This window comes from Vespula pensylvanica, chromosome 14 (assembly GCF_014466175.1).
Source record: "Vespula pensylvanica isolate Volc-1 chromosome 14, ASM1446617v1, whole genome shotgun sequence".
NCBI lineage: Eukaryota > Metazoa > Arthropoda > Insecta > Hymenoptera > Vespidae > Vespula > Vespula pensylvanica.
In genome coordinates this window covers 940,119-964,716 of record NC_057698.1, presented here as the reverse complement: position 1 = coordinate 964,716, position 24,598 = coordinate 940,119, and the positions used below count along the sequence as shown (strand labels likewise).

Sequence of the window (24,598 nt, the reverse complement as noted above, 5' to 3'; positions counted from 1 at the left end):
AACGATAAATAGAAGTAGAGAAAAGCTATATAAACGTTCCGTCTTTCTTGCAACTCTTTCTCTTTCTAATAATTATTAAAAAAAAATTCAGCTTAGAAATATCAAAGCTAGGTCGTTCATTCAAGCGAGATAAAAAGAGAGATAGATAATAGAACGTTAGAGCGAGAAATAAAAGTATCTAAGGGTGACGGGGATCAAAGGACGGAGTGGACTCATTCTTGTTGCTTCGAGGCAAGTAAGGTTAACCAAAGTGGAGGGATGCTGGGAGTATCTATCTATCTGTCTCATTCTCTCTTTCTCTCTCTTTCTCCTCTCTCTCTCTCTCTCTCTCTCTCTCTCTCTCTCTCTTTCTTGCTTTCTTATGCAAAGCTGACCACACACAGTGCATCTTGGTGCGAGCCGTGAGAGCATACCGAGAGATCTTTGAACAAGTAAAGATGATTTTAGTAATCACGAGGTTCAATGTACAATTACATACGTATAACGAGGAAGTCAATCGATATATAATTATTAAACCAAAAAAGACAAAGAAAAAGAAAATAGGAACGATATTAAAAATACCTCGTACAGTATTAAAAAAGAAAAAAGAAAAGAAAAGGAAAGAAAAAGTTCGTTCGAACAAATACTTCACGGAATAATTCATCGCAATTGTTTAAATCATAATATGTATACGATGCACTTGAGAATATTGTTACTTGAATGTTAAAAAAACCGGAAGAAGAAGAAGAAGAAAGAGGAAACATTTCTCATCGTATTTAATTTGTTCTCTCTCTCTCTCTCTCTCTCTCTCTCTCTCTCTCTCTCTCTCTCTCTCTCTCTCTCTCTTTCTCTTTCTCTGTCTTTTTTTTTACAATAGTACGAGTCAACGAAGAATGATATTAAAAATACATCTAAAATTATCGTTTTAATTTTGAATACATCTTGTTACAATCGTCTATTACAAAGAAACAATCTACGACTATTACGATTTTGAATTTAATTTAGGAACGATCATCGAAATGATTTTCCGAGGCGAATTGTTACGCGAGAAAAGCCCTGCTCGTGATGAGTTGTTACACAACGTGATTAGCCGGATAATTGATCTAATTGCATCAATGCTGGCTCCCTCGAATGGCCGGAACGTTCGTAACGCTTCGTTTCAAGGTCGATCATACCAAAGGCGCTAAAGAGGATGCTGCATGCTCATCTCTCTCTCTCTCCATCTTTCTTTCTTTCTCTCTCTCTCTCTCTCTCTCTCTCTCTCTCTCTCTCTCTCTCTCTCTCTCTCTCTCTCTCTCTCTCTTTCTCTCGTTCGTTCAATGTGATTATCGAAGAAACGAAAACGACATTTCACATCGCGACGAGCCAACTTCCTTCTCTCATAATGTCTCTCTCTCTTTCTATCTCTGTATAATTTTTCTTTCTGTTTCTCTCTCTCTCTCTCTCTCTCTCTCTCTCTCTCTTTCTCATTCCCTTTCTGTTTTTCTATCTCCGTTCGTCTTGATTCTACTTCTTCTCTGGTTCGTACATACGTCGCAGCATCGACGCATTCCTTCCTTATCTCTCGCTTCAGCCTCATCGAAGTCTTGCTTGGTTGAGCCCTCGTTAGGCTAATTCCACCGTGAGATATGTGTATTCGGTTTCTACGAGGAAGAAGATGCTTCAAACGAGCTTGTAACCGTGATTAAATATATATATATATATATATATATATATATGTATATATATATGTATTTATTTATTTATATATGCAGATGAAGAATAAAAGAGAATAATCATTACGAAGTGAAGCAAATTTTTCGAACGTCGAGATTTTTATAGCGATCGTATCAGAAACGATTAAATTAGATGTCGTACTACAAAAAGTTGTATGTACTAAATCTCTTCAAAAAGATATTTAAAACAAATTCATAAAATATTTCATATGAAATAAAAAATCTACGATCTAACTCGTAGAAAATGAAAAGAGAGAAAAGAAAAGAAAAGAAAAGAAAAGAAAAGAAAAAGAGAAATAGAAAGAGAAAGAGAGAGAGAGAGAGAGAGAGAGAGAGAGAGAGAGAGAGAGAGAGAGAGAGAGAGAGAAAGATAGAGAGATATAGAAAAAGAAAATTAAATAACAACGAATAAGATTCAATTGGAAGAACGTACTTAAAATATTATAGAAAGAGAAGTAGAGGAGGGAATACACAGATTTTTTTACTTTGGCTTCGTCAGGAGGTCGAGGTAAACCACCGGAGAGAAATGTGCGAGATGATGTAATCGAAATAGCAGACGGGTGTGAAAATATCGAATCTTTCATATCTCCTTCATTCATTCCTTCTAACTTTTCTCTCTCTCTCTCTCTCCCTACCCCTCTCTCTCTCTCTCTCTCTCCCTGGTCCTTTAATAATCATTATTAAAGAGCGATGCTAGAAGTCCAATGCGACGTGATAAGATAACTCGAATGATATTCTACGCAACTACGAACACATACGTTCGAATGAACGATTCAATATTTCTCGTTTCTGAATACGAGAAATCATGAGATACAAACGTGTGATCGTGCGTAATATTACCATTGCCGACGAAACGATCGGAGTATAGGGGGTCTTCTATATAACCAGTTCTAAGAATTCTATTGCACCTTACACTCGCGAGAATCGATGATTAAAACATAAAATCTTCAGACCGGTATTATATTCTAATCTCTCAAGAAGACAGCTAGGACGTTTCTAATACGTATATATTTATATATTTAAGTAACGTTAAAATAGTTGTTAGAAAGTTGACTAACGAGGAAGGAAAATTCTCGACACGTTCTTTTTCTTTTCTTTTTTTTTTTTCTTCTTCTTCTTTAATGACGAATCGACGAAAAATAAATGTCTAGAATGTGATACAAATCATTTCAAAAAGAAACATTGTTTCTATATTTCTAAGAACACGTATCGTCTTACGAATATATTTAAGCTCGAGTACCTACTATGATTTATGAACAAATCGGCGAGAATTATCCTATCCTTAACTTTCTCTCTTAAACTTTACGAATGATTATACTTCAAGGTTTTTAACATTTCGAGGATTTCACTTTGTTCCTGTCCTGAATTAGAAGCGTTAAAACAGAGAAAGTGCGCAATCTTTGTCGAAAAGAGCACAGAGCCAATTGTAAATTTTCTTCAAGTTAGGTAGTACCCTAAAAGAAAAACATTTCGTAGATCCTTTTACAGGGATCATCGAGGATCCTAAAATCTTTTGTCCATGCTTACCGACATTCCTTACCTTTTATGACGATTCACCTTCTCGTCAGTTTTAAAGGAAACAATTCGTTTCGTTCTCAACGCACGTAAAAATCGAAGGATTAGTGTTAAATCTTAAACTTCAACTTTTTTACAGGAAAATCCGTGAATTAAAATTTTCCATCAGTTAGATTGTATTATATATTCTAATTTCACGTTTAGAGAGAAGTAATTTTGTAACATTAAAAAAAAATTTATTTGCATCGATAACGATAAGTTTGAAATAGTTTTATATCGCGCGTCGATAAAGTAGATCGCGCGATTATCGAGACACGACTTACCGATAGCAGTTAAACATTTTTTAACGTTGAAAGAATTTCTTTTTATAGATATTTTTTTATTAATTATGTATACATATTCGTTAGTCCTCGCTCGAATTAATAATATTTTTCTTACTTCTTTTTTTTTTTTTTTACAGAGTACAAGTTTTCGATGTATACGCCTAGCATGATAGCAGCTGCGAGCATCGCAGCAGCACTTCATGGACTCGATTGGACTGGAAAGAGCGGTTTCGGATTAGCCGGTCTTTTTGATGAACTTACTCGCATCACGGCTATCGAACAGGTTTGTACGCTCTCTTTTCACGATTTTACGTTACTCGAGTTGGTTTTTTAAAATTACCCGCGCATTTAATCGAACATTACGGACGCCATATTAATCAAGATGGCGATAGTCGATGCATACACAAGTATTTTCCCAAGTTTTCCATAAATAAATTTCCAGGTTTCTCACGAAATTTTTCCTTTAATTTTTCTCTAATGTTATACGATTAATATTCTATTATCTCAATTTTACAATTAATAACAATTAATCAACGGATTACAATCGGATATTATAGAGCGATGTATCGAGATAAATCGTGATCGATTAGTTTAGCGGGTTTTTTGAAATGAAAATCACGGAGTACGACGATATAGCGACCTTCGACCTGGAGCACAAGCTGCCTTAGAAAATTTATTATCAAAACGTTTGCGTGAGAGTTTTGCTAGACGTAGGACAAAAAGTTGGTTGAAGAGAGGGCGGGGGAGTTGCAGGCAAAAGAGAGTACGTCGATGATGGTAAAGTAGCAACAGCAGCAGTAGCAGCAGCAGCAGGTGCCGGGCACATGTTTACGCAAAAAAAGGTCGGCAAGATGGGTCGAAAGAGCGGAAAAGCTGAGAGAGAGAGAGAGAGAGAGAGAGAGAGAGAGAGAGAGAGAGAGAGAGAGAGAGAGAGAGAGAGAGAGAGAGAGAGAGAGAGAGAAGATACACATTCGTAATAAGTGAATATAAATAAACTGCACGAATGAATGGACCTCGGCATGAGGTCCATGGCCTCACATGCGAGCACATGTTTTTCGGCGTTGTGTGTCTTCTGTTTTCAGAGAGAAAGAGAGAGAGGATAGTCTCTCTATTTCTCTCTCTCTTTCTTTAACCGTCTTAGAGCTCATCTGTCTCCGGTTTCATTCATAATCTCAAGACGAGAACGCAAAAATCGAAACTGCGACCCCGATCGGCACGACTCTCGGCCTTTCTTTCTTCTTATTCGTCCCTACGAAAGGGATTGCAACCTTTTTTTGCATCACTCTGCCCTCCCTCGATAGTCTCCAAATCTTCTTGCGAGACACTGACCTAAGATAAATTCTACATGTGTATACATACACGCGTTAAGAGCATTTATAAGATTTATGAAAATTGAAAGCTTTATTTCTTTTCTATCAGTTATATTAAAAATCAGACAAATTATTTTCGATAATGTATAAATTTCTTTGATGATTCAATTATGATATAAAAGATTACAATATCAAAATTGGATGCATGTAACGAGTCAAACCTAATCGAGATAATCTCTCTTTTGCAGGATTATTTACGAGGATGTTTGGAACAGATCGAAGAGATGGTTTCACAAGTACAAGGTGGTCACGTAAACGGCGATGGTAATGCTAATGGCGATACCGGTGTCGATGGACATCAAGTAGTTTCTATGAGTGTTTCTAGTGGACAACAAAGGCCATTGGGGGAACAAACTACATCACAGGAGAAGGTAATCGAACATGAAAAGGCAGGTACGCCGACTGATGTCAGGGATGTTCATTTCTGAATAAGAAGAACGACGACGACGACGATTACGACACCAGCAACAACGGCTGCAGCAACAGTAGCTGCAACAGAAGTGGATGCAGCAGCAGCAGCAGCAGACGCACACGCAATAACGACAATACCAACATCGACAACAATAACAATGACATCGATAACAATAACGATAACAACAGCAACGAAGTTAGATACGTTATTGAGACGTTAAAACAAACAGAGACTACAGAAAAGAAAAGTAAAAGAAGATTGAAATAATAATATCGTCGTTGAACTTCGTCGTTTATCTTCTCCTCTTTCTCAAAGAAAGAAAGACAGAGAAAGAGAGAGACGTGCATCGCAGAAAGATAAATAACTAGGTAGGGATAGATAGTTAAAAAGAAAGTGACGCCATCACGAGACTTCGTAATTATGTAAAATGTTTTTCCTTTTATTTTCCTTTTTTTTTTTAATTTTTTTTTTTTTAATTTTTTTTATTATTATTATTATTTTATTTTATTTTTTTTTTATTTTTTTATTTTTTTTTATTAAGGAGTGGGCGTGCTGTGGGGGAAGGCAATGCAATACGCTTTACGCATCATTTATTAAGTTTTTTTTTCTTTCTTTCTTTTCTTTCATTTTATTTTTTTTCTCTTTTTCCTTTTTTTCCATCGTTCGTGTTTAAGGATCAATTATCACTTAATATTTAGTTCGACGAGAAACAGATAGATAAACAGAGAGGGAGAGAGAGAGAAAGAGCGAGAGAGAGAGAGAGAGAGAGAGAGAGAGACAGAGAGAAAGAGAGAGACAGAGAAAATATACAGTAAAAGTATAACGTTGAAAAGATTTCGCATTAATTATGAGAAAGGGAGAGAAAATGAATCTCCTTTTTTTCTCATAGCGAAATGAAAAAAAAAAATCTTTTAGTCATGTCGAGTCATTTTAGTGTTCTTCTCCTTTTTTTGTACATAGTTGTAACACTGCATATATATATACATATATATATATACCCACATATATATATGTATATATATATGTATATATATAAATGTATATGTATAATAAGTGAATATAAATATCTTTGTGTGTGTGTGTGTGTGTGTGTGTGAGAGAGAGAGAGAGAGAGAGAGAGAGAGAGAGAGAGAGAGAGAGAGAGAAAGGGAGAGAAAAAGTTGCGGAAATTTATTCTTATCAATCAAATCAATGACGAAGATTCTTTTGTTTTTTTTTTCTTTTTTAAATAAAAATTGTCAGGTAAAAAATTGCATGTAGTATATACATATACTTATACACACACACTTTATATATATATATGTATGTATATATATATATATACATTTTCCGTTCCTTTCTTTTTGCGACACGTTTTCTATTTTAAGTTACGTTGAAATATTCATCCGAACTGTAATATCGATATGAAATGAGAATGATTTTTTTCAATAATTATATATATATATATATATATATATATATATATGTAAAAATATTGTAAACGTATAAATATGGCGGTGCGACCATTCGCTTATTCCACTCGGTTCCTATGAGCGGTTGTGCCAATCCTGCACACATACACACACACACACACATATATATATAAATATAACGAGAGAAAGAGAGAAATTGAATGCGTGTGTCCCGTGTGAGAGTGAGAGAGAAACAGAAAGAGAGAGGGGAGAATGGTAAAATTAAAAAAAAATTTAGGGCGAACTCTCGTGTGTGTAAAGAAAGAAAGAAAAAAAGAAAGAAAAGAAAAGAAAAGAAAAGGAAAGGAAAGAAAAAATAAAATGGCCCAAATTTATACACAAAATGAAGGTTCCAAGCGAAATCGTAGGAAATTTAAATAATCGGCCTTTGAAAAAAGAGAAAAACTTTTTGTAGCTATCATTTGCTTCCATTTGATTAAATTTTTGTTTTTTTTTTTTTTTTCTTCTTTTTATCCATTTCTTATTTTAATTTATATTTTGCAAACGAAGAGAAGGTCGAACTTCAAATGAATTAAAAAGAAACTCGAGGAACCTTTTTCGCCGCATTGTGTAAAATAACCTCATTGGTAAACCGCTTTACTTTTTATTTTTTGTTTTCATTTTGTATCGTGTTTGTACATATGTAAGTAGATAGATAAAATACAAAGAAACATTTAAAAAAAAAAAAAACCAAGCGCCGCGTATGCGCTTAGAAAGTAAATGTAAGATGTTTATAAGATGAAAAGGAAAGAGATAAAAAAAACGAAAAGAAAAAAAAACGTGACCGACGCAAATATGTAAATGACATAGAAAAAAGGAGAGAGTGAGGGGGTTGGGGGGAACCGCAAGTGCCTTCGACAATTTTTACGAAGAGAGAAAAATATAGATTGATAAATAGATAAAAATAAAGAGACGAGTAAAATACGCGAGACATTCGAAAAGCGATCAAGATTAATCGTTATTATCTAATCGTCACTGATTTTGTCTGCATTATTTTACCGAAGAAACGTTAAATAATTGATATAAATTAGTACTTAACGGGTCCAAAGTATAAATAATAAAGAAGTATATATTTTCGGAAATTACAAATGTGTCGAACGGAGAGAAGATAGTAAATGAAACGATAGAAGTCGAGAAAGAAAGAAAGAAATCTATGATAAATGAACGAAATAGAAACATTGTTATAAGAATTTTTCTCACGTTCCTACCGAATGAGCGAGAGAAATCTAGACTGTAATCGAATTAATCAGAAAGAGACGAAGAAAAATCGATAGATGAAATAAATACGATCGATAGATAGATAAAATAAACGGGTTATAGAAAGGTCAGTGCCACGAGAAGCAAATTAGTTGAAATAATGATTATATATATTAATAATGCGCACATATGCACACACGTACACGTACATATATATATATATATATATATATATATATATATATATATCATCGATAACCAAATCTTAGTACAATTCTAGTAAAGAAATCGAGTAATATAAGAGTGCCTTTGACGAAGTTCATGGAGAAGAAATAAAGAAAAATATGAAAAAATACATACGCAAAGTACATAAAACACGGAAATATCTACGAGGGCAATTTGAAGATATTGTAAATTTTTCAAATTACCCTGATACTTATACACTCACATGTGCGATGTGTTAAATCGAGATTAATAAAATAAAATTATACATTTTTCACATTCGGTCATATATTATTTTCATATTATTTTCTTTTTCGTTATAACAATAATTAATAATAATATAATAATAATAATAATAATAATAATAATAAACATAATAATAATAATATTATCATCCATGATTAATCAAAAAATAAAACGAAGAAAAAGAAAATAATGCGCTTTATATTCATCGATGTGTACCTTATTAATAATTGTTAACGCGTGAGCATGCGTTTAATGAAAATAATAAAAAAAATATAAAGAAAAGAAAAAATTTTTAAATATAGAGGTTGATAAGAAATTAAAAGTAGGGCTGAAAGCAAGCAATGAATGGAAATAGATGGGTGAATGAATGGATGGATGGATGGATGGATGGATGAATGAATGAATGAATGAATGAATGGATGGGTGGATAAATACACAGAGAAAGAGAGAGTACATAGAGCAGACACATATACACATACACACGCTCGTCGCTCTGTCCTTTTTAAAACCGATCGTGCGGGAAACGACGGTTCTTTAACGGGTCGAACTTATTCCTGCACTCGACGTTGTAAGCCCTATATATACATATATATATATAACTATTATTATATTATTAATATTATTTTATTATATTATATTATTATTAATATTACTATCATCAATCGATATTGTTATTCACTAATTGTATACGCATATTTTTCATCTGTTGTGTCCTATTTTACTCACAAGTGCATCTTTACTCATGTACATTTTTTTATTTCTTTTTAATTTTTTTTTTTTTTTTTACCGATAAAAAGTTCCGCGCATCAAGAGATCTTTTTCTCTTTTTTCCTCGACCCCCCACCCCCTACGTTTTTCTTTTTGTTTTTTTCGTTGCGAATCATTGTAATTTTTTTTGCATTTTTTTTCTCCATAATTTGCATGCACTTTTGTATGCATATGGTTTTTACACACGATGGATAGAAAGCAGTATACACGCATACACAGACATACCATTTTACAAATAAGCTCGCGAATGAATACCAAAACTCTACGATTTATTTCTTTTTTATCTTTTTGTCTTTTCCTTTTTCTTTCTTATTTTTTCTCCTTTCTTTTCTTTTCTTTTATCGAAAGCAAATTTAATTTTCGATAGATATTTCGAAAATATTTGCGTCGTAGTAAAGATCGTCCACGTTCTTTAATTCATTTTTCTTCTTATTGATTGCAATCGTCGATCGTACTCCCTGTTTTTTTTTTTTTTTTTTTTTCATTTTCTGCATTCTCTCTATCCGTTCTCTTCATCGTCATCTTCGTTGAAATTCACATGAACGCTTCAAAAAAAAAAAAAAAGAAGGGAAATGTCTTCTCCGAAATTTTTACCAACGTTTTGATAACAACAAAGAAGCAAAGTTTTAAAAACGAAATAAAAGTAAAAAATGAAAAATTGAGGGAGTGCTTCTACGAAAATGATCAAGAGATGTTTTCACGTTATAAAAATAATTTATTATTATTATTATTATTATATTATTATATTAATAGCAGGAAGTCTTTTCTTTTTATGATTAGAGAGCGAAAATAAAAAAGATATGAAAAGAAACGAAGACAATCTGCGCGTGTACTTCACACGATGCACACACAATTACGTTTCTTCACACACACACGCACACACACACACACGCACACACACATTATTATCGTGTATCGTTAAACACGCATTAAGACGAGACACGCGACTTTTAAACTAATTATTGATATACGAAAACGAAAGGTAAAGCGCAATAGAGTACCACTGATATACCTCAGATCCCACATTTCGCTCGAAATACACACACATAACGACTATATATATAATTATAACTATATATGTGAATATACATATACATGTATAGTTTAAAGTCACTTCGAAAGATGATAATCATGAACGATAATGATGATGATGATGAACGATAATAATGATGATAATGATGATGATGATGATGATGATGAACGATGATGGTAATGATAATGAACGTTGTATGAAAAATGAAACGGACACACTTACACATTATTTTTAAATTCTAGTACGTAAAGATTTACATTTTAACGGAAAAAAATAAAAAAATAAAAAAATAAAAAAATAAAAAAAATTAGAAGAAAAAAAGAAAAAAAATTAATAATAATAATAATAATATTGCAAGTTGTACTACGAATAAATGGTCCTCAACACGTTTGTAAATATATATATATATGTATGTATATGTATATATACACGCATATATACATATATATATACATATATATATACATATATATATGTCCAGTGCGTTTTGAGACGCACTAAGTCGATCGAAAATAAAGTATTCGTATTTTATACAATAATTTGCACGTTGTTGTTTTTGTTGTTTTTCTTTTTGTTTGTTTGTTCGTTTTAATTTAATTTAATTTAATTTTATTTTATTTTATTTTATTTTATACTTGTAAATTATTTAGATTACAAAACGAAAGTAAAAAGGTCATTGATTAATTTCTTCGTATATCTCCATTAGAAGAATTTAGATAATTTATATTTTTTCGACGATCATTTAAAAAAATTACTTTGATCGCGTAACGAAAAACTTCATTGAACGTTTCAATCGAAAAACTACTGTGCGCTGTATCGTTGACTATATTCTTTATGGATCTTAATCGGTAGAAAAAAAATAACAGATTAACAATTAATTTAATAATGAAAATAAAATTTGCAAATAAATATATACAAGAATTAATTTTTCATTGAATAGTATAATAGAATATTACGTCATGATATATCATTGAACGTTCTTTTCATAGACCACCACATTAACGTCGTTGAACGTTTTTATCGTAGACCAGTGTGCTATCATTGATTAAATTCTTCGTAGACTATTCTACTATCAATCATTTCTTTTTTTTTTTTTTTAAATATTTAATTAATCCATACGAGGGTGGTACAGCAGAGAAAATAATTCATTTAAATAATTAATATTTTCGATAACCATTTATTCTACTGTACAATATAATATCCTATTTCGTATTTACGTATATACAAACGTACGGTATTTTGTTGTAAAAGTTACCTATACGTTACCATCGAGTTGCACGTTCTTTCATCCAGTTAGTACGCGTGTATATGACGATGATGTATTCATTTTCTTATGTCTCTACATAGTACTGTGTGCATATACATACATACATACATACATACATACATACATATATATATGTATACACAATGGGGAGAGATGAGTGACAATATTTCATAATGATCGATTACAGTTTCCTTTTTATCCGAACAAACGAGATAAAGATAAAAATAAAAATAAAGTAAAATAAAATAAAACAAAATAAAAACTAGCAAGAAATAACGTTATCGAATTGGCTACGATTAATAAGGAGTTTATCACGCAACTTTCTACGGTTTTATCGGATTCGACAAAAAAACGAGAAAGAATAAAGACCACCATCGTCGTCTCCTTTTGTTTATTTTTCTTTTTTGTACTGATTGATTAAAGTCGTTTCAACGCGTTTCAACGGACAATAAAAGTAATTGTTTTCAATGCGCATCATATACCAACTAACTCTGCTGCTGCTCTCATCTTAATTAATATATCCTAATTATATCTTATTTTTTCGAACTCCTGATTCACGAAGAGGATTATAAATTCATACAATTTTCTCTAGATCATCTGAACTCGTGAGAATTTCTGTATAAATTTTTCTATATATGTACGTCATACAGCTATTCCTCGAATAATAAAGCCCATGATGATTATAATGATGACGATGACGATGACGATGACGATGACGATGATTATGACGATGATTATGATGACAAAGTCGTCTATCGAGAGAATTTATAAAGATAATGTTGTATGTACTAAGAATTTTCTGTAAGGTACTGAATATAAGCTCTAACTATTATAAATATTCTTCTCTTTTTTGTTTATTTCTTTCTTCTTCGAGTTTATATTATTATGAAATGCTCGCAATTCGATTGTACTTTGCGGTCTAGTTATTATTAAAACGGTACAGTATTATCACTTCACAGCGAGTACAGAGTGTAGAAAGTATGCTTGCTGTGTGTGTGTGTGTGTGTGTGTGTGTGTGTTGTGTATGTGTGTGTGTGTAATATATATGTATATATATAACTTGTATTTTTTTTTAATCTATAAGACTTAAGATGAATTGTGCATACGTAGTTTATTGGATTGATGATATTGAAAGAATTGCCAATTATTCTTTCTTTTCTTTTTTTTTTTCTTGATTTTTTCTTTTCCCTTTTCTTTTTTTTATTTCTTTTTTTTTTTTTTTTTTTTAACTGACAAAGATCTTTTTGGTCCTTCTCCATTGGATAAAATCAAAAGAATTCCAATTAAAAATTATAATTCGAAAATAAATTATACGACGTTATCACAGCAACGTATAGAAAACTTAATCTGACGCAATGTAATAAAATATTAAATATGTCATGGAGAGAAATGTGTTGCCATTAAATCTACATAAATAAATTATAATATCTCAGAGAGCGTGTTAGATTTCTAATATTTCTTTAAAGTTATTTATTTTAAAGTTAGGAGGCCTTTTATATCTTTTTTCTTTTTTTTTTTTTAATTTTTTTTTCTTTTTTTATTGTACTGCGCACTATCCGAGATATTTCAATTTATTAATAATAAATTATTAACAATGTTTTACGTCCGTAAATGCACAAACATAGCACAAAATCATAACGAAAACTTGTTGCACGATGTCTTTGTGTTTTACTTTCGTTTTTTTTCCTTTCCTTGATTTTTCGTTAATTTTTTTTCTTTTTTTCTTTTTTTTTTTTTTTCTTTTAACGTGTATAATCAAAGCACAGCCAGTAAAAAATAACGTGAATATATAGATAGACGTCAAATAATCGAATTGAGATCTTGGACAATTTTCTATTAGAGGAAGATTATTAAGAGCATCATATTATTTAAGTTAAAAATATAATAACACAAGATACTCCAACGTGGTACTATACAAATGTCATCCAGATGTTTTTTACACAGCACTTGGTTATTTTACATGGACAAAAACGTAATAGTTAAAAAAAAATAATAATAATAATAATAATAACTATAATTCTGTTTAAATAATGGCAATAATATACACGGCATTAATTATATTAATAAATTAATAGGATTAAAATCTTTGGTTCATATTTCGTTCGTACGTATGATGATTTAGAGAAAGTTCATTCGTATATCCCCATTAATAATAACTGCGATAAAAGGAGTTGAGTAAAAGTTAACTAGATATCACTTGTCATGAATAGTACGAGCATTGAAAATAGCATGAGAAAATTCATGCTCTCTTCGAACTTTACATTCGGTAAATACCATGCATCTCTCTTTCTCTCTCTCTCTCTCTCTCTCACTTCTTAATAATTTCTCATCTAAAAATTTCTATTTTACATTCCCCGGTAACAGTCTTCGATTTTTTTTCTTTTTTTTTTTTTAAATATTCAATTTTATATATATATATAATATCGTAATAATAAAATTCTTTGCATCTTTGCAAATTATTTCACCGACTTCTATACTCTAACACCGGTGTGTCTGTCTCCCTATCGTCTTTCGACTTTAACAGTGTATAAAATGAATGCATAACATCGTGTCACATTGGTTCAGCCTGTAGAAACAAAGAACGTGAATTTATTTTGTTTAAAAAATGTTAATTGATGTAATAGTTTGATCTCACCATTTTTACGAAGCTTTCATCCAAAATACACACGGAATGTATAACAGATTAACATATACTAGATATTCCATGAGTCAAACTTTTTTCAAGAACAATATGGAAGTCGCTAAGTGGTTCAAGAATATGTATAAGGAACGTCAAGAGAGTCTGATTTCTCAAAAACGAATTCTCCTCGTACATATCTGTTGTAGAACGCGCTTCGCTCATCGGACGTAACATAGGATGAAGCAATTGTTCTCTGAAATAATATATTTCCATTAAAAAAAAAAAAAAATATATATATATATATATTCCGTATTATTTATATAAAATTTATTTATACCTTGCTGCCAAACAAATGAACAACTGAAACTTTCCATCTTTTCCTAAAGTTTGACTGAATATATTAATCTGATCTATAAGATGACTGTAACATCTCAAGATAGTAAACCTCTGATTACTCTCGGAGTGTATCTTTCTACTCCTATTTAATCTCTGTGAGTATTCATCCATTTGTTCCAATAAAGATATCTCAAAGTTTTCTTTTACTCGTACTACAATTTTAATTGAATTAACAGTTATTAAGTTTAATCGTGAAATATTTATTTCAACAACAACAAAAAAAAAAAAAAAAGAGAGAGAGAAAGAAAAGAAGAGAAACTTACAGAGATAGTCCCAAACATAAAAATTTCTACCAAATATTCTTTGATTTTTAAAACCGAATAAAAAGATTTGTTCGAGGGAAGGTACGAGTCCGCTCTCTCCACAAAGTAAGGCAGTTAGAGAACTATCTTGGCACTCTCTTCTGTAATGATATTTGACAATCGCATTTACAGCTTCTCCTAAAATAATAATATTTTTAAAAATACATATATTTTGCAGTTTAATTTATTTACGTATTTTATTAATTGTAGAGAAGGTTTTTTTTTTTTTCTTCTTCTTAGCGGGAGATATACGTTCACTTGTGCTTACCAAGCATGTGTTGCAATTCAACTTGGGATAATATAGGTCGTCTGGGTATACTCGGAGATCTACATCTTGGAGGAGTCGAACACGATTCAACCAATTCTTCATTATCAATACTACGTGGTACTAAAGCACCTACTAGCAATCTTTCAGTAGATCCATCGTCTATGCCCCTACCAAGCCATCGCCCACAAGGGAATTTAAATGTATGCCCTGTAACTTCGTTTCTTACCACAACGTGTTCTACCATCCATTTAGGAGAAAGACCGGTATTGTCATGACCTATTCGCAAAGTTGACAGGACACCTAAATTTTTATGCTAAAACATAAATAATATATATATATATATTTTTTTTTTCTATTACAAATTATCGAAATTATAATACGCTAAGTAATACCTACGTGAAATACAAATTCTAGAGCTGCTTTAGGAATTGGGACAGGATTAGTCTCACACAATGTACCAGATATAGCAATCCAACTATTGGCAGAAGTTGTAGCTGCGCTTGCCTTACGACTTGGAAATATTACAACTCTATATGGTAACTTAGTAGTAGGATAATTATTTGTAAAGCAAAAATAATCGACCGCATTTAACGTCAATAAATGATATAAAAACTGTTCCTTCTCTTCCTCGCAGCGTAAAAATGCTGATCGTTTATATTGACTCCTAAAAAAAACATTATGATAAAAATTAATACAAATAATTTATATACATATACATATATATATATATTTTTTTTTTCCCCTGGATTATTTATAAAGAACATACCTTAAAAGTGCTGTATCAGATAGCAGTGTTTTTAAATGTCGAGATAGTAATTTCTTTTCTAATGCTAGTCTCACCCATGCTCTGGCGTATCCAATGTGCGTTTTAATATCCGTCATTGCTTGAATATTTCGAATATCAAAAACCAAGGATTCGGGTAAAGGTCGCAAATGCTCTGGTCCGATAGCTCTTCTTTCTCCAGGAGATTTGTGCTTATCCGTTCCTCTTGTCGGCGAGACATCAGTCTCCAATGCCAGATTTGATAAATCTAACAATTATTAATAAGTTACTGTTACTATCTATATATAAGTTTAAACATAAAAATAATACAATATACAAAAAACATTATTATTTTCAAAACAAAAAATGAAACCAGCACTCCTTTTTAAAGACTACGTTGTTTTCATTACTATATTCCATTATATAAGGTGATACGTGATGTGTTAATTTTAATCTTAATTATAGATGTTTTGTAGGAATATAAGATACAAGCAACATGCCTCGTAGGATAAAGATTTTGTATATTGATCGATGAAAAATAATAACTTAATGGACACAGGATACACAAACATCATGCTGCAATTAATTTATAAAACACTATTACTTTTTAAAGTAATACGGATATACACGACAAGCGATACGTAAAAAGATAAGCTAATAAAGTATACAGCTAACAAATGAAGAATAAATGATAGCTTAAGAATAGCACATACATTAAGATTACAATGATAACTTAAAAAAAAAAAAAGAAAAAAAAAATCATGCAACAAAAAAATATATATACACTCAACAAAATTATTAAATAATAAATATTTTAGAAAAGAAAGATATACCGTCTGAAAATAATTATATTACAGGATAATTAGTATTGTTAGTCAAACTCGAATATTTTTTACGGCAAGCCAATAACAAGGCTTACCATTGAAATTCTCCTTGATATAGGAAGTAATCTCAAAAATATTTCTGCTCTTTAAAGATGCGATTAAACGATCCGGTAACCCAAAAAGTTTATTTGGCGATTTCTTGGGTACTGATAAAATAAAATTAAAATTAGATAAAAAAAAAAAAAAGAAGACGGAAATACAAAAAGTAAGAAGCTGCTAGTAATTATTAAGTGAAAAAATATCTTGGAAATAGAACATTGATTTTTTGGAAAGCGGAAATTCATCGGTGGCACGAAAAAAAAGGGGAGACAAATAAAAAATAAATAAATAAATAAATAAATAAAAAATAAAAAGAGATCAAACTGTGCGCTAACGTGAAGAGTATAATGAAAGAAACGACAGCTATAATATTTTTTGTTAAATCACTTACAACTAATAGTGCAGAGTATCTACGAATGAGAAACTAATTTCTACTTTAATAGTTTATCTTAAATATGTTTTGGACACGTACAATCGAGACGTTTCCGCAGTACGCACCACGCTAAGGCTGCATTTCCGGAACATTATAAAATTCAGCAATTTTTATAAAATAATATTTATGTAAAAGAAGTGTTCGTTTATCGTTTATTAACATTTCGTAACATTAAGCGTATCACAGACGAGGGTGCCATAACTATATATATATGTGTATATAATATATATACGTATATATATATATATATATATATATATGCATATTTTGAAAGCAATCTAAATATAGTATAGCTCCCAACAATCACAGATTATTTTCAGTTATCGACACCCTTTGTGCACAGTAATAATGGTGCGACACATTATAGCTGTATATATAAGCATCAGTGATGCAGCTACATAAATAAACATTTTTGATCCATAACAGTATCGATAAGTAATCACAGTTTATAAATTTCAATTAGTAGTTTATTTCTCCAAATTAACTTTTAATATCTGAAAACCTCACAAATATTATTCCGACAGTATGTTAATACAAGCATCACTGATAAATATAAAGAATTTATATTTAACAGCATCGGTATTATAATGTAAAAACAGTTCAAAGTTGTTATTTACAAAATAAATTAGTTTGGTAAACATATAAATCAGACGTAACTCACCAGGAGAAAGAAAGTTGGGATCTATAGTTTTAGTTGTATCATTACATTCTTCCAATTCCTGATACATTGTAAGATGAGACCAAAGAGCACTTTTGCCCTGTTTATTTTGTAATCCATGACTCCATATCCTTTCCAATAAATCACAGAGACTAGCTACTAATGTATTTTCTTCTACGTCAGAGAGAGATTCACTAGCATGCCCAAGAGCAACAGCTTCAGAACCCATTTTTTCGACCAACATTCTTTTGGTTTTAGATTTACAATCCTTATCACCAACGCAAAATAATATTTATAAAGTATATGAAATAATTCAGATGGTATTGTGGATAATAAATGACCTTTTTTCTTTTTCTTTACCTTGAGCAATTTTTCAACAAAAGTCCAATTGGCTTGCGCTATCAGTGCTGGGCTCATATCCGCAGAGAGCTTCGTTTGTGGTCGTGGAGATTGAGATTCTTGAGGTACTGTTGTTTTACCATTTGAATCTATAGATTTCATTTTATATTTCCACTGTGTCTGTCCTTTTCTACTACTGCGGATAAAAGTGTTTTTAAATTGATCATATTTGCAACACAGATTTTAAATATAAAAGCGATGAGAAAATAAATTTGTGAAAAAAAAAAAAAAAAAAAGAGAGAGAGAGAAATCACGTGTGCATTTGAATAAAAAATATTACATACACAATCGTAGAATTAATTTCTTACCGAAGTATACTATCGGAATGGCACAAAAATAGAAGCAACGATAATTAATAATCTTATTTACATTATGTACCAGAGCAGTCATAAATTATAATATTTTCATATGGAAGAATTTACCTTTGAGCAGGTTCTTTGTTTAACGCGACCGTATCTAGTAAAGGAAAACTCCTGAAGTATGCAGCTCTGTGTGGAACAATCTCGGTCGGTGGGTTGGTCTCAAAATCTACGTTGGTTAATCTCTGCTCCAAAACTTTTTGAGTTTCGGTCATGCTCGTGCATGTCTCGTAACGCGTCGATCTTATAATAGTTTCGCCAACTTTTTTTCTACAACGAATAAAACATATAAATCCTTTCGATGAAACATATAAATTTCAAAAGAGATCGTTACAAAAGTTTCAACAAAGATGACCCTTACTTTAAAAACGTAATTCTATCGTCGAAAACTTTGATATTATAATCGAGTTCGCTCCACGTTGACATAACTTTGCTATCTACCAAGGAAGCAAACATTTGAGTTTCTAAAAACCTTGATAAAAATGGTAGATGTTGCGCAGGTTGATCGGATAAAAACGTTGCTTTATCAAAGACATGCATACTGTCTCTATTATTCAACCATTCGTCTTTGTCTTGACTTGGTTGAATAACAAAATGTTCGTAACTACAAAACATTTGTACAAAACGATTCAAAAAAATCTCTCTAATGGCGTTATTAAAAATGAGAGTTTCTTGATATTCCTCTTGGGGAGTGAGTATTTTTTCGTTAATAGTATCCTCCACAGAATCAATATCGTCTACATTAACACCTATGAACGTACATAAGGACATGAATCAACATTGCACAAGAGAGATCATTTGATTCAAGTTACTCCAATTCTATCTTTACCTGTTCTCTTAACTATATCAACAATTCGTTGAAAAGCATCTGTTTGGGGTGCGGAGTCAGGTCTGTCCCAATCTAGAACATCATGTAACGAATGCTTTCTACGTGGAAGGTGAAATCCAGAACCAGGAAGAGTCAAGCTGCTAGTCATGATGTCACCATTGACATAGTTTATGAACATATTATCAGTCCTATAAAATATTTTATCCTTACAAATCGAGGAACGATGACAATTATCAATGCCATAGAAAAGGGCGAACGTGAAAAATACTGACGTACTTTCCCGTTTGTGGTACTTTGTACTTATTTAAAAGTGCTCTAATCTCAGCAATAAACTGCATCTTATGTGGAAATACAGGTAACTCCTCCGGGAATTGGCTACTTTGCTTATCTATATCTACATAACAAAGATTTGCCTGTAATGAAAGAATGAATCGTTTCTATGTGATTCCCCTTTATCATTGTTAAAGGAAACAACGAATTAGTTTTATAACATGTTTTAAACCATGAAACATACTCACTTCGCTAGCAATTTTTAATACGCCACCTTCGCTCTGAGCATGCAATCCCATTATAAATGGAACTGGCGCATCTAAGAAATGATGTAGACTGGCTGGCAATATAGGTACATAAACGTGTTGCCACGAAAAGGGAAACAGAAGGGCGGTTATACATTCGGACACGACCATCAGTTTGTTAAAGTCCGAACTTCTGAGTAACACTTGATTCTCCAAAAGGACGCAAGTGAATAACTGTATGACGCAGTCAGCCCCTAGCCATGTAAATACATCCTTCAAAGGATAATCCAACATGGGTAATTCTTGCGATGGCATAGGCTGATGTATCACCAATTCTAAGGGAACTTTAGCTGGCTCGTCGTTTGGTATAAAAAATTTTAATGATTTTCCAGGTAATGGTACCGGTACATTGTACAAAAGATTGTACACGTATGACTCTAAACTAAGGCCAGGTCCTGGATGCCTAGGAACACATCTGGACAAAATTTTATAAAGAAATTTAATATCTCTCCGATAGTATCATTTTAATGGTATGGCAAATGTTAAGACAAAAGTACTTGTATAAATTAGTCAGGAACGTTCTGGCCGCATGAAGATAGGGCTGTTGACAGAGCAAGGAAATTGACTTGGTTACTAATAATTTATCTTTGGTTGAATCGTAATAAGCTAAAGCTGCACTCGGGGAGTGTGCTGACAATTTAAAATGACGTGGCAAGGATCTAGTATTATGTCCCTCCTGGCCCTTTCTTGTCCTGAAATGAAAAATCATTTTCTTCTTTTGATATTCCACATTTTCTTCAATGCTTATTGTTGTTAATATGCATGAAAAAACTTACGTTGGCGGTGTACCGTTCTGACCACTACTTAATTCTGTGATATGCATCGCTTGCAACGTTTGCATAGCAGCACATATCTTACGATTACGACACTCTTCGTAGAATACGAGACTGAAACCGTACGTCCTGTGGCCATCTTCTTTGGTAAGGACAAACGAGTGAAACGTCGGCTCGACTGAGTGTTTCTGTGTTCGAAATCTCAGACCGCTTGGTAGGCAAAGCTAAAAAGAATATTATTATTACGTTATTATTAATTTTTCTCGTGGTTTCATTATTATTTTTCATGTCAAGTAAAATGAAATGTACCATACAAACTGCATGCTCGTCGAATGGATTCCATGGTACTGAATCCGGATAATGCCCTAAAACTTTGCTCTTGTATGCTCGATCCAGAGGTGTGCATTGTAAAGAGTCTCCTGTAATAAAAGGAACAAACAATTATTATATTTATTTGAGGTATACTACATAATATTTAGATATATATATATATATGTTTATTACGAATCTTTTAATTCTCATTTTAAGTGTTGCAAAAAAGCAACTTAAAATAACAAACGTATTCTTTTTATAAATAATTAAAAAAAAAAAAAAAAAAATGAGAACATGATTTTTTTCATATGGAAACTCGTTAAAATATCTGGCTTGGGCGTATCGCTTTGAAATTTTGAAATAAAATTGACGTGATGAAACTGCAAGAGAAGGAAAAAAATGCATCGAAGTATTTCCACTTTACAGACAACGATCCACCGACTAGACGAGAGCTACTACTTAACGACGACTAAGAGGACCATGACCCGATTACAAAATTTTTAAATGTGTTTTTAAATAAAATGAACGTGATCTCTCTCTCTCTCTCTATATATATATATATATATATATATATATATATATAGACCTCCTTTTAAGCTTCGCTTGCATCCCTTATTTTCATCTCGAAAGTTGGAATACCGATGCAAACAAAACGAGAAACTTCTTCGTCTTTATGACGCGCATGCCACTACGCCATTACTACTACTATTCTACTACTACTGTAGTACTACTACACTGCTAGAGACAAAATCATTACTACGTGAGACAAAAGATTGTTATTAAAAGAAATAATATTTGAATTTGAATTGAATTTTATAAAAGAAAGTTTATTCAATATTTTCTCCTCTTTTCTCTTTCCTTTTTTCTGTCATTAATTTTCTCTCCATTAAAATTTAATGGAAGAAAAATGAATTTAAACGTCTTAATGAGACAACTTCGTTAGTAAAATAGTAAATTAAATGTTTCTTACAATTCGCGCCAAAATACGAATCAAGATTGAAGTTATCTTCTTGGCTCTTCCTACAATTGATTTAAATTGTTTATATATACATATGTCGTAAATGCATATACATATATACATGTTTATATATTTCGATTGGATACAAATTTGCTGACTAATATCGAAACACATATATACTCTCGCGTTTCGAACTTCATACCCTTTAACGCATTATCATTCGGTCGAGGCATAAACTCTCACGCTCGTACACCATCCGAGAATATTCTCCTCGTAACTCCGGAAAATTACTGTCTAGCAAAACCTGCCATACCATATAGATGCATACATGCATATGTACAGGTTATTGCCGTGAACATAAGCGTATCAAGATATTAGAAGATATATCGATAAAATGATACAGTTATATTCCTGAAAATGTGCATATACATACAATTTACCTTTCGATTTTTCGATATGAACATCGACTAGAAAAGGAGTCTTTCGAATGAGAAGAAACAAAAGAAAATATTTCGATGGTTACTATACGTACTTCATCGCTAAGAAAAATTCATATTTCGCGCGCTTTTTGATCAAGAATTAAGTGAACGATATCACTAAGTGGAATTCAAATTTTGCGGGCTTTGCTTTAGGTTAAAGATCAAGAGAAAAATTAAGGCAAGTTATCATTGAATATACGATAAAAAGAAATACATAGGATATGTTCCAAAAAAACACACTCGCACGCGTAGAATTAATGATTCGATTTTATAAAATGTGAGAAAGAAAGAAAAAACAAATTTTCGAATCGAAACAAACGAAAAACAAAGGAAAATATGAAAAACTTCGATGTTGACTTTATATAGTAGAAAATGAAAAGAGAACAAGAATTCAAATTTCGCGGGGTTTGTGGTTAAGGAGTAAGGGCTAAGGCAAGTTGTTATTGAACGTGGTACATATCCCCAGGCTCGACCTGAATGAGACTGTTGACGTCTTGGCAAGCTTCCAGCTGCTGCAGAGTACCTCGCGCTCGGCGAATACAAGAGTACTTCTGTATACGAGGTTAATCGTTCGCGATAGAAGGGAGGGTGGTCACCCCTCTTCGTTTCCGAGAGAGATATCTCGGTTTCTCTCTCTCTCTCTCTTTCTCTCATTTTTCCTTCCCTTTTATAACGAAGACGAAGACGAAGACGAAGACGAGGACGAAGACGAAGACGAAGACAATCGTCGTTCTTACTGTTTTTCCTTCTCGGATCAACTTTCCTCTACCTAACCTCAAACAAAATAACATCAGAAATATTTCATTCTCATGATAACATTCTTTTTTACATTTCTCCCCTAGATAACGACACGATTATATCTCTTCTTCGATTTCGTTGCTCTCCTGTTTCTTCCTTTCTCATTCATCTTTCTCTTTTTTATTTGACTTGTCAGTATCTGATGTAACATATTTATAAATCCTCGTATTTTACGATAGATAAAAAAATAGATTTAATACGTCAACGTGGAATAGCATTCCGTTTGAAAACGAGAAACAAAACAATTTGTTACGCAATTTCATCGTGACAGTTCCTTGACTATAAAACATGTTTGTATCATAAAAAGTACTGTTTTACGGTTTTCATTCTAACCTTAAAAACACAAGAGTTTTATTGTTATTTTCGTACGAAGGTGTTACTATACTTCATTGTCAAAGTGTTCTCGATTAGTGAAACAAAAGTAAGCGCGTGTGCTTTCGTTTATTACGACAACGACTTTGCAAGAAATCTCAAAGCTTCAGTCGTGTTATTGCGTCTTTAAAAAGATTTTTAAAAGAAAGAAAGAGAGAGAAAGAGAAGCAATTGGAAGAGTTGCTGGAGTAGCCTACTTTTTCAAAAATACTATACGTGTGCTAGTCGGTAAACTGAGAAGGAAGAGATCGCAAACCGAGAGATATGCTGAGTTTCTGGGAAACCGTAATGAAAGAAACCCCTGTGTTGAAGCGTCTCGTCTTTGTGCACGGTTCGCTGTAATGAGCTATACCTCTCGCATGGATGACGTCTTTGTATGAGATACGATGCGTTTTGCTATCACAAAAAAAAAAAGAAAAAAGAAAAAAAAAAGAAGGGAAAAAGATTGGAACGCGATCTCCTATTTTCGTCCTTATTTATGTAACCCTTAAAGGCCGCATCACGGATCAAAGCTCAAACGAGAATTTTCTTTTAATATTGGATAAAATTAATTCTGACTGATAACACGGATTTTTCTTTTTTTATGTGTGTAGATATTTACATAGCTTACTATGACGTTGAATAAAAAATTATTATTACAATTCGTTGATCGTATGTACGTACGTACGTACGTACGTACGTACATAAATTCTAATCGAAAGAGCACTATACGAGATGAATTCTAATTGAGCACCTTAATCGAAGTTATCGACGGTTCCTCGGGTCAATCTCCGTTTGAAAATTGTGTCCAGGACGAAACGGTGATAATCGGATGAAGCGAACTAACTCGGTCGTTATCGAAATCATCGTTTTGCTCTCATTTACGTAATAGAGAGAGAGAGAG

The 24,598-nt window shown here is 32.1% G+C and overlaps 2 protein-coding genes across 6 annotated transcripts in view; one reads left to right on the top strand and one right to left on the bottom strand.

Annotated features, from left to right (window-relative positions):
• LOC122634356 (G1/S-specific cyclin-D2) overlaps positions 1 to 5,783 on the top strand; it is a 32,130-nt gene extending 26,347 nt beyond the window's left edge. The window contains exons 4-5 of the mRNA XM_043823223.1: positions 3,670 to 3,815; positions 5,091 to 5,783. Of these exons, the coding sequence (XP_043679158.1) occupies positions 3,670 to 3,815; positions 5,091 to 5,330 (386 nt within the window). The 3' untranslated portion in view covers positions 5,331 to 5,783. The remainder of the gene's footprint in view (positions 1 to 3,669; positions 3,816 to 5,090) is intronic.
• A 7,294-nt stretch (positions 5,784 to 13,077) lies between these two features.
• The window catches only part of LOC122634355 (DENN domain-containing protein 5B), a 20,348-nt gene continuing 8,827 nt past the window's right edge, over positions 13,078 to 24,598 (bottom strand). For 2 of the 5 annotated variants that reach the window (XM_043823218.1, XM_043823222.1), the window contains exons 2-20: positions 21,106 to 21,215; positions 20,800 to 21,020; positions 20,521 to 20,715; positions 19,967 to 20,438; positions 19,725 to 19,861; positions 19,449 to 19,636; positions 18,981 to 19,368; positions 18,683 to 18,889; positions 18,569 to 18,577; positions 18,222 to 18,396; positions 17,865 to 18,129; positions 16,767 to 16,877; positions 15,851 to 16,115; positions 15,481 to 15,748; positions 15,085 to 15,397; positions 14,778 to 14,954; positions 14,456 to 14,666; positions 14,134 to 14,371; positions 13,078 to 14,064 (exon numbers count right to left, since the gene is read on the bottom strand). In XM_043823218.1, the coding sequence (XP_043679153.1) occupies positions 14,182 to 14,371; positions 14,456 to 14,666; positions 14,778 to 14,954; positions 15,085 to 15,397; positions 15,481 to 15,748; positions 15,851 to 16,115; positions 16,767 to 16,877; positions 17,865 to 18,129; positions 18,222 to 18,396; positions 18,569 to 18,577; positions 18,683 to 18,889; positions 18,981 to 19,368; positions 19,449 to 19,636; positions 19,725 to 19,861; positions 19,967 to 20,438; positions 20,521 to 20,715; positions 20,800 to 21,020; positions 21,106 to 21,215 (3,902 nt within the window). In that variant the 3' untranslated portion in view covers positions 13,078 to 14,064; positions 14,134 to 14,181. Of the gene's footprint in view, positions 14,065 to 14,133; positions 14,372 to 14,455; positions 14,667 to 14,777; positions 14,955 to 15,084; positions 15,398 to 15,480; positions 15,749 to 15,850; positions 16,116 to 16,766; positions 16,878 to 17,242; positions 17,279 to 17,864; positions 18,130 to 18,221; positions 18,397 to 18,568; positions 18,578 to 18,682; positions 18,890 to 18,980; positions 19,369 to 19,448; positions 19,637 to 19,724; positions 19,862 to 19,966; positions 20,439 to 20,520; positions 20,716 to 20,799; positions 21,021 to 21,105; positions 21,216 to 24,598 lie in introns of all 5 variants that reach the window. The other 3 variants (XM_043823220.1, XM_043823219.1, XM_043823221.1) reach the window with 3 other exon arrangements.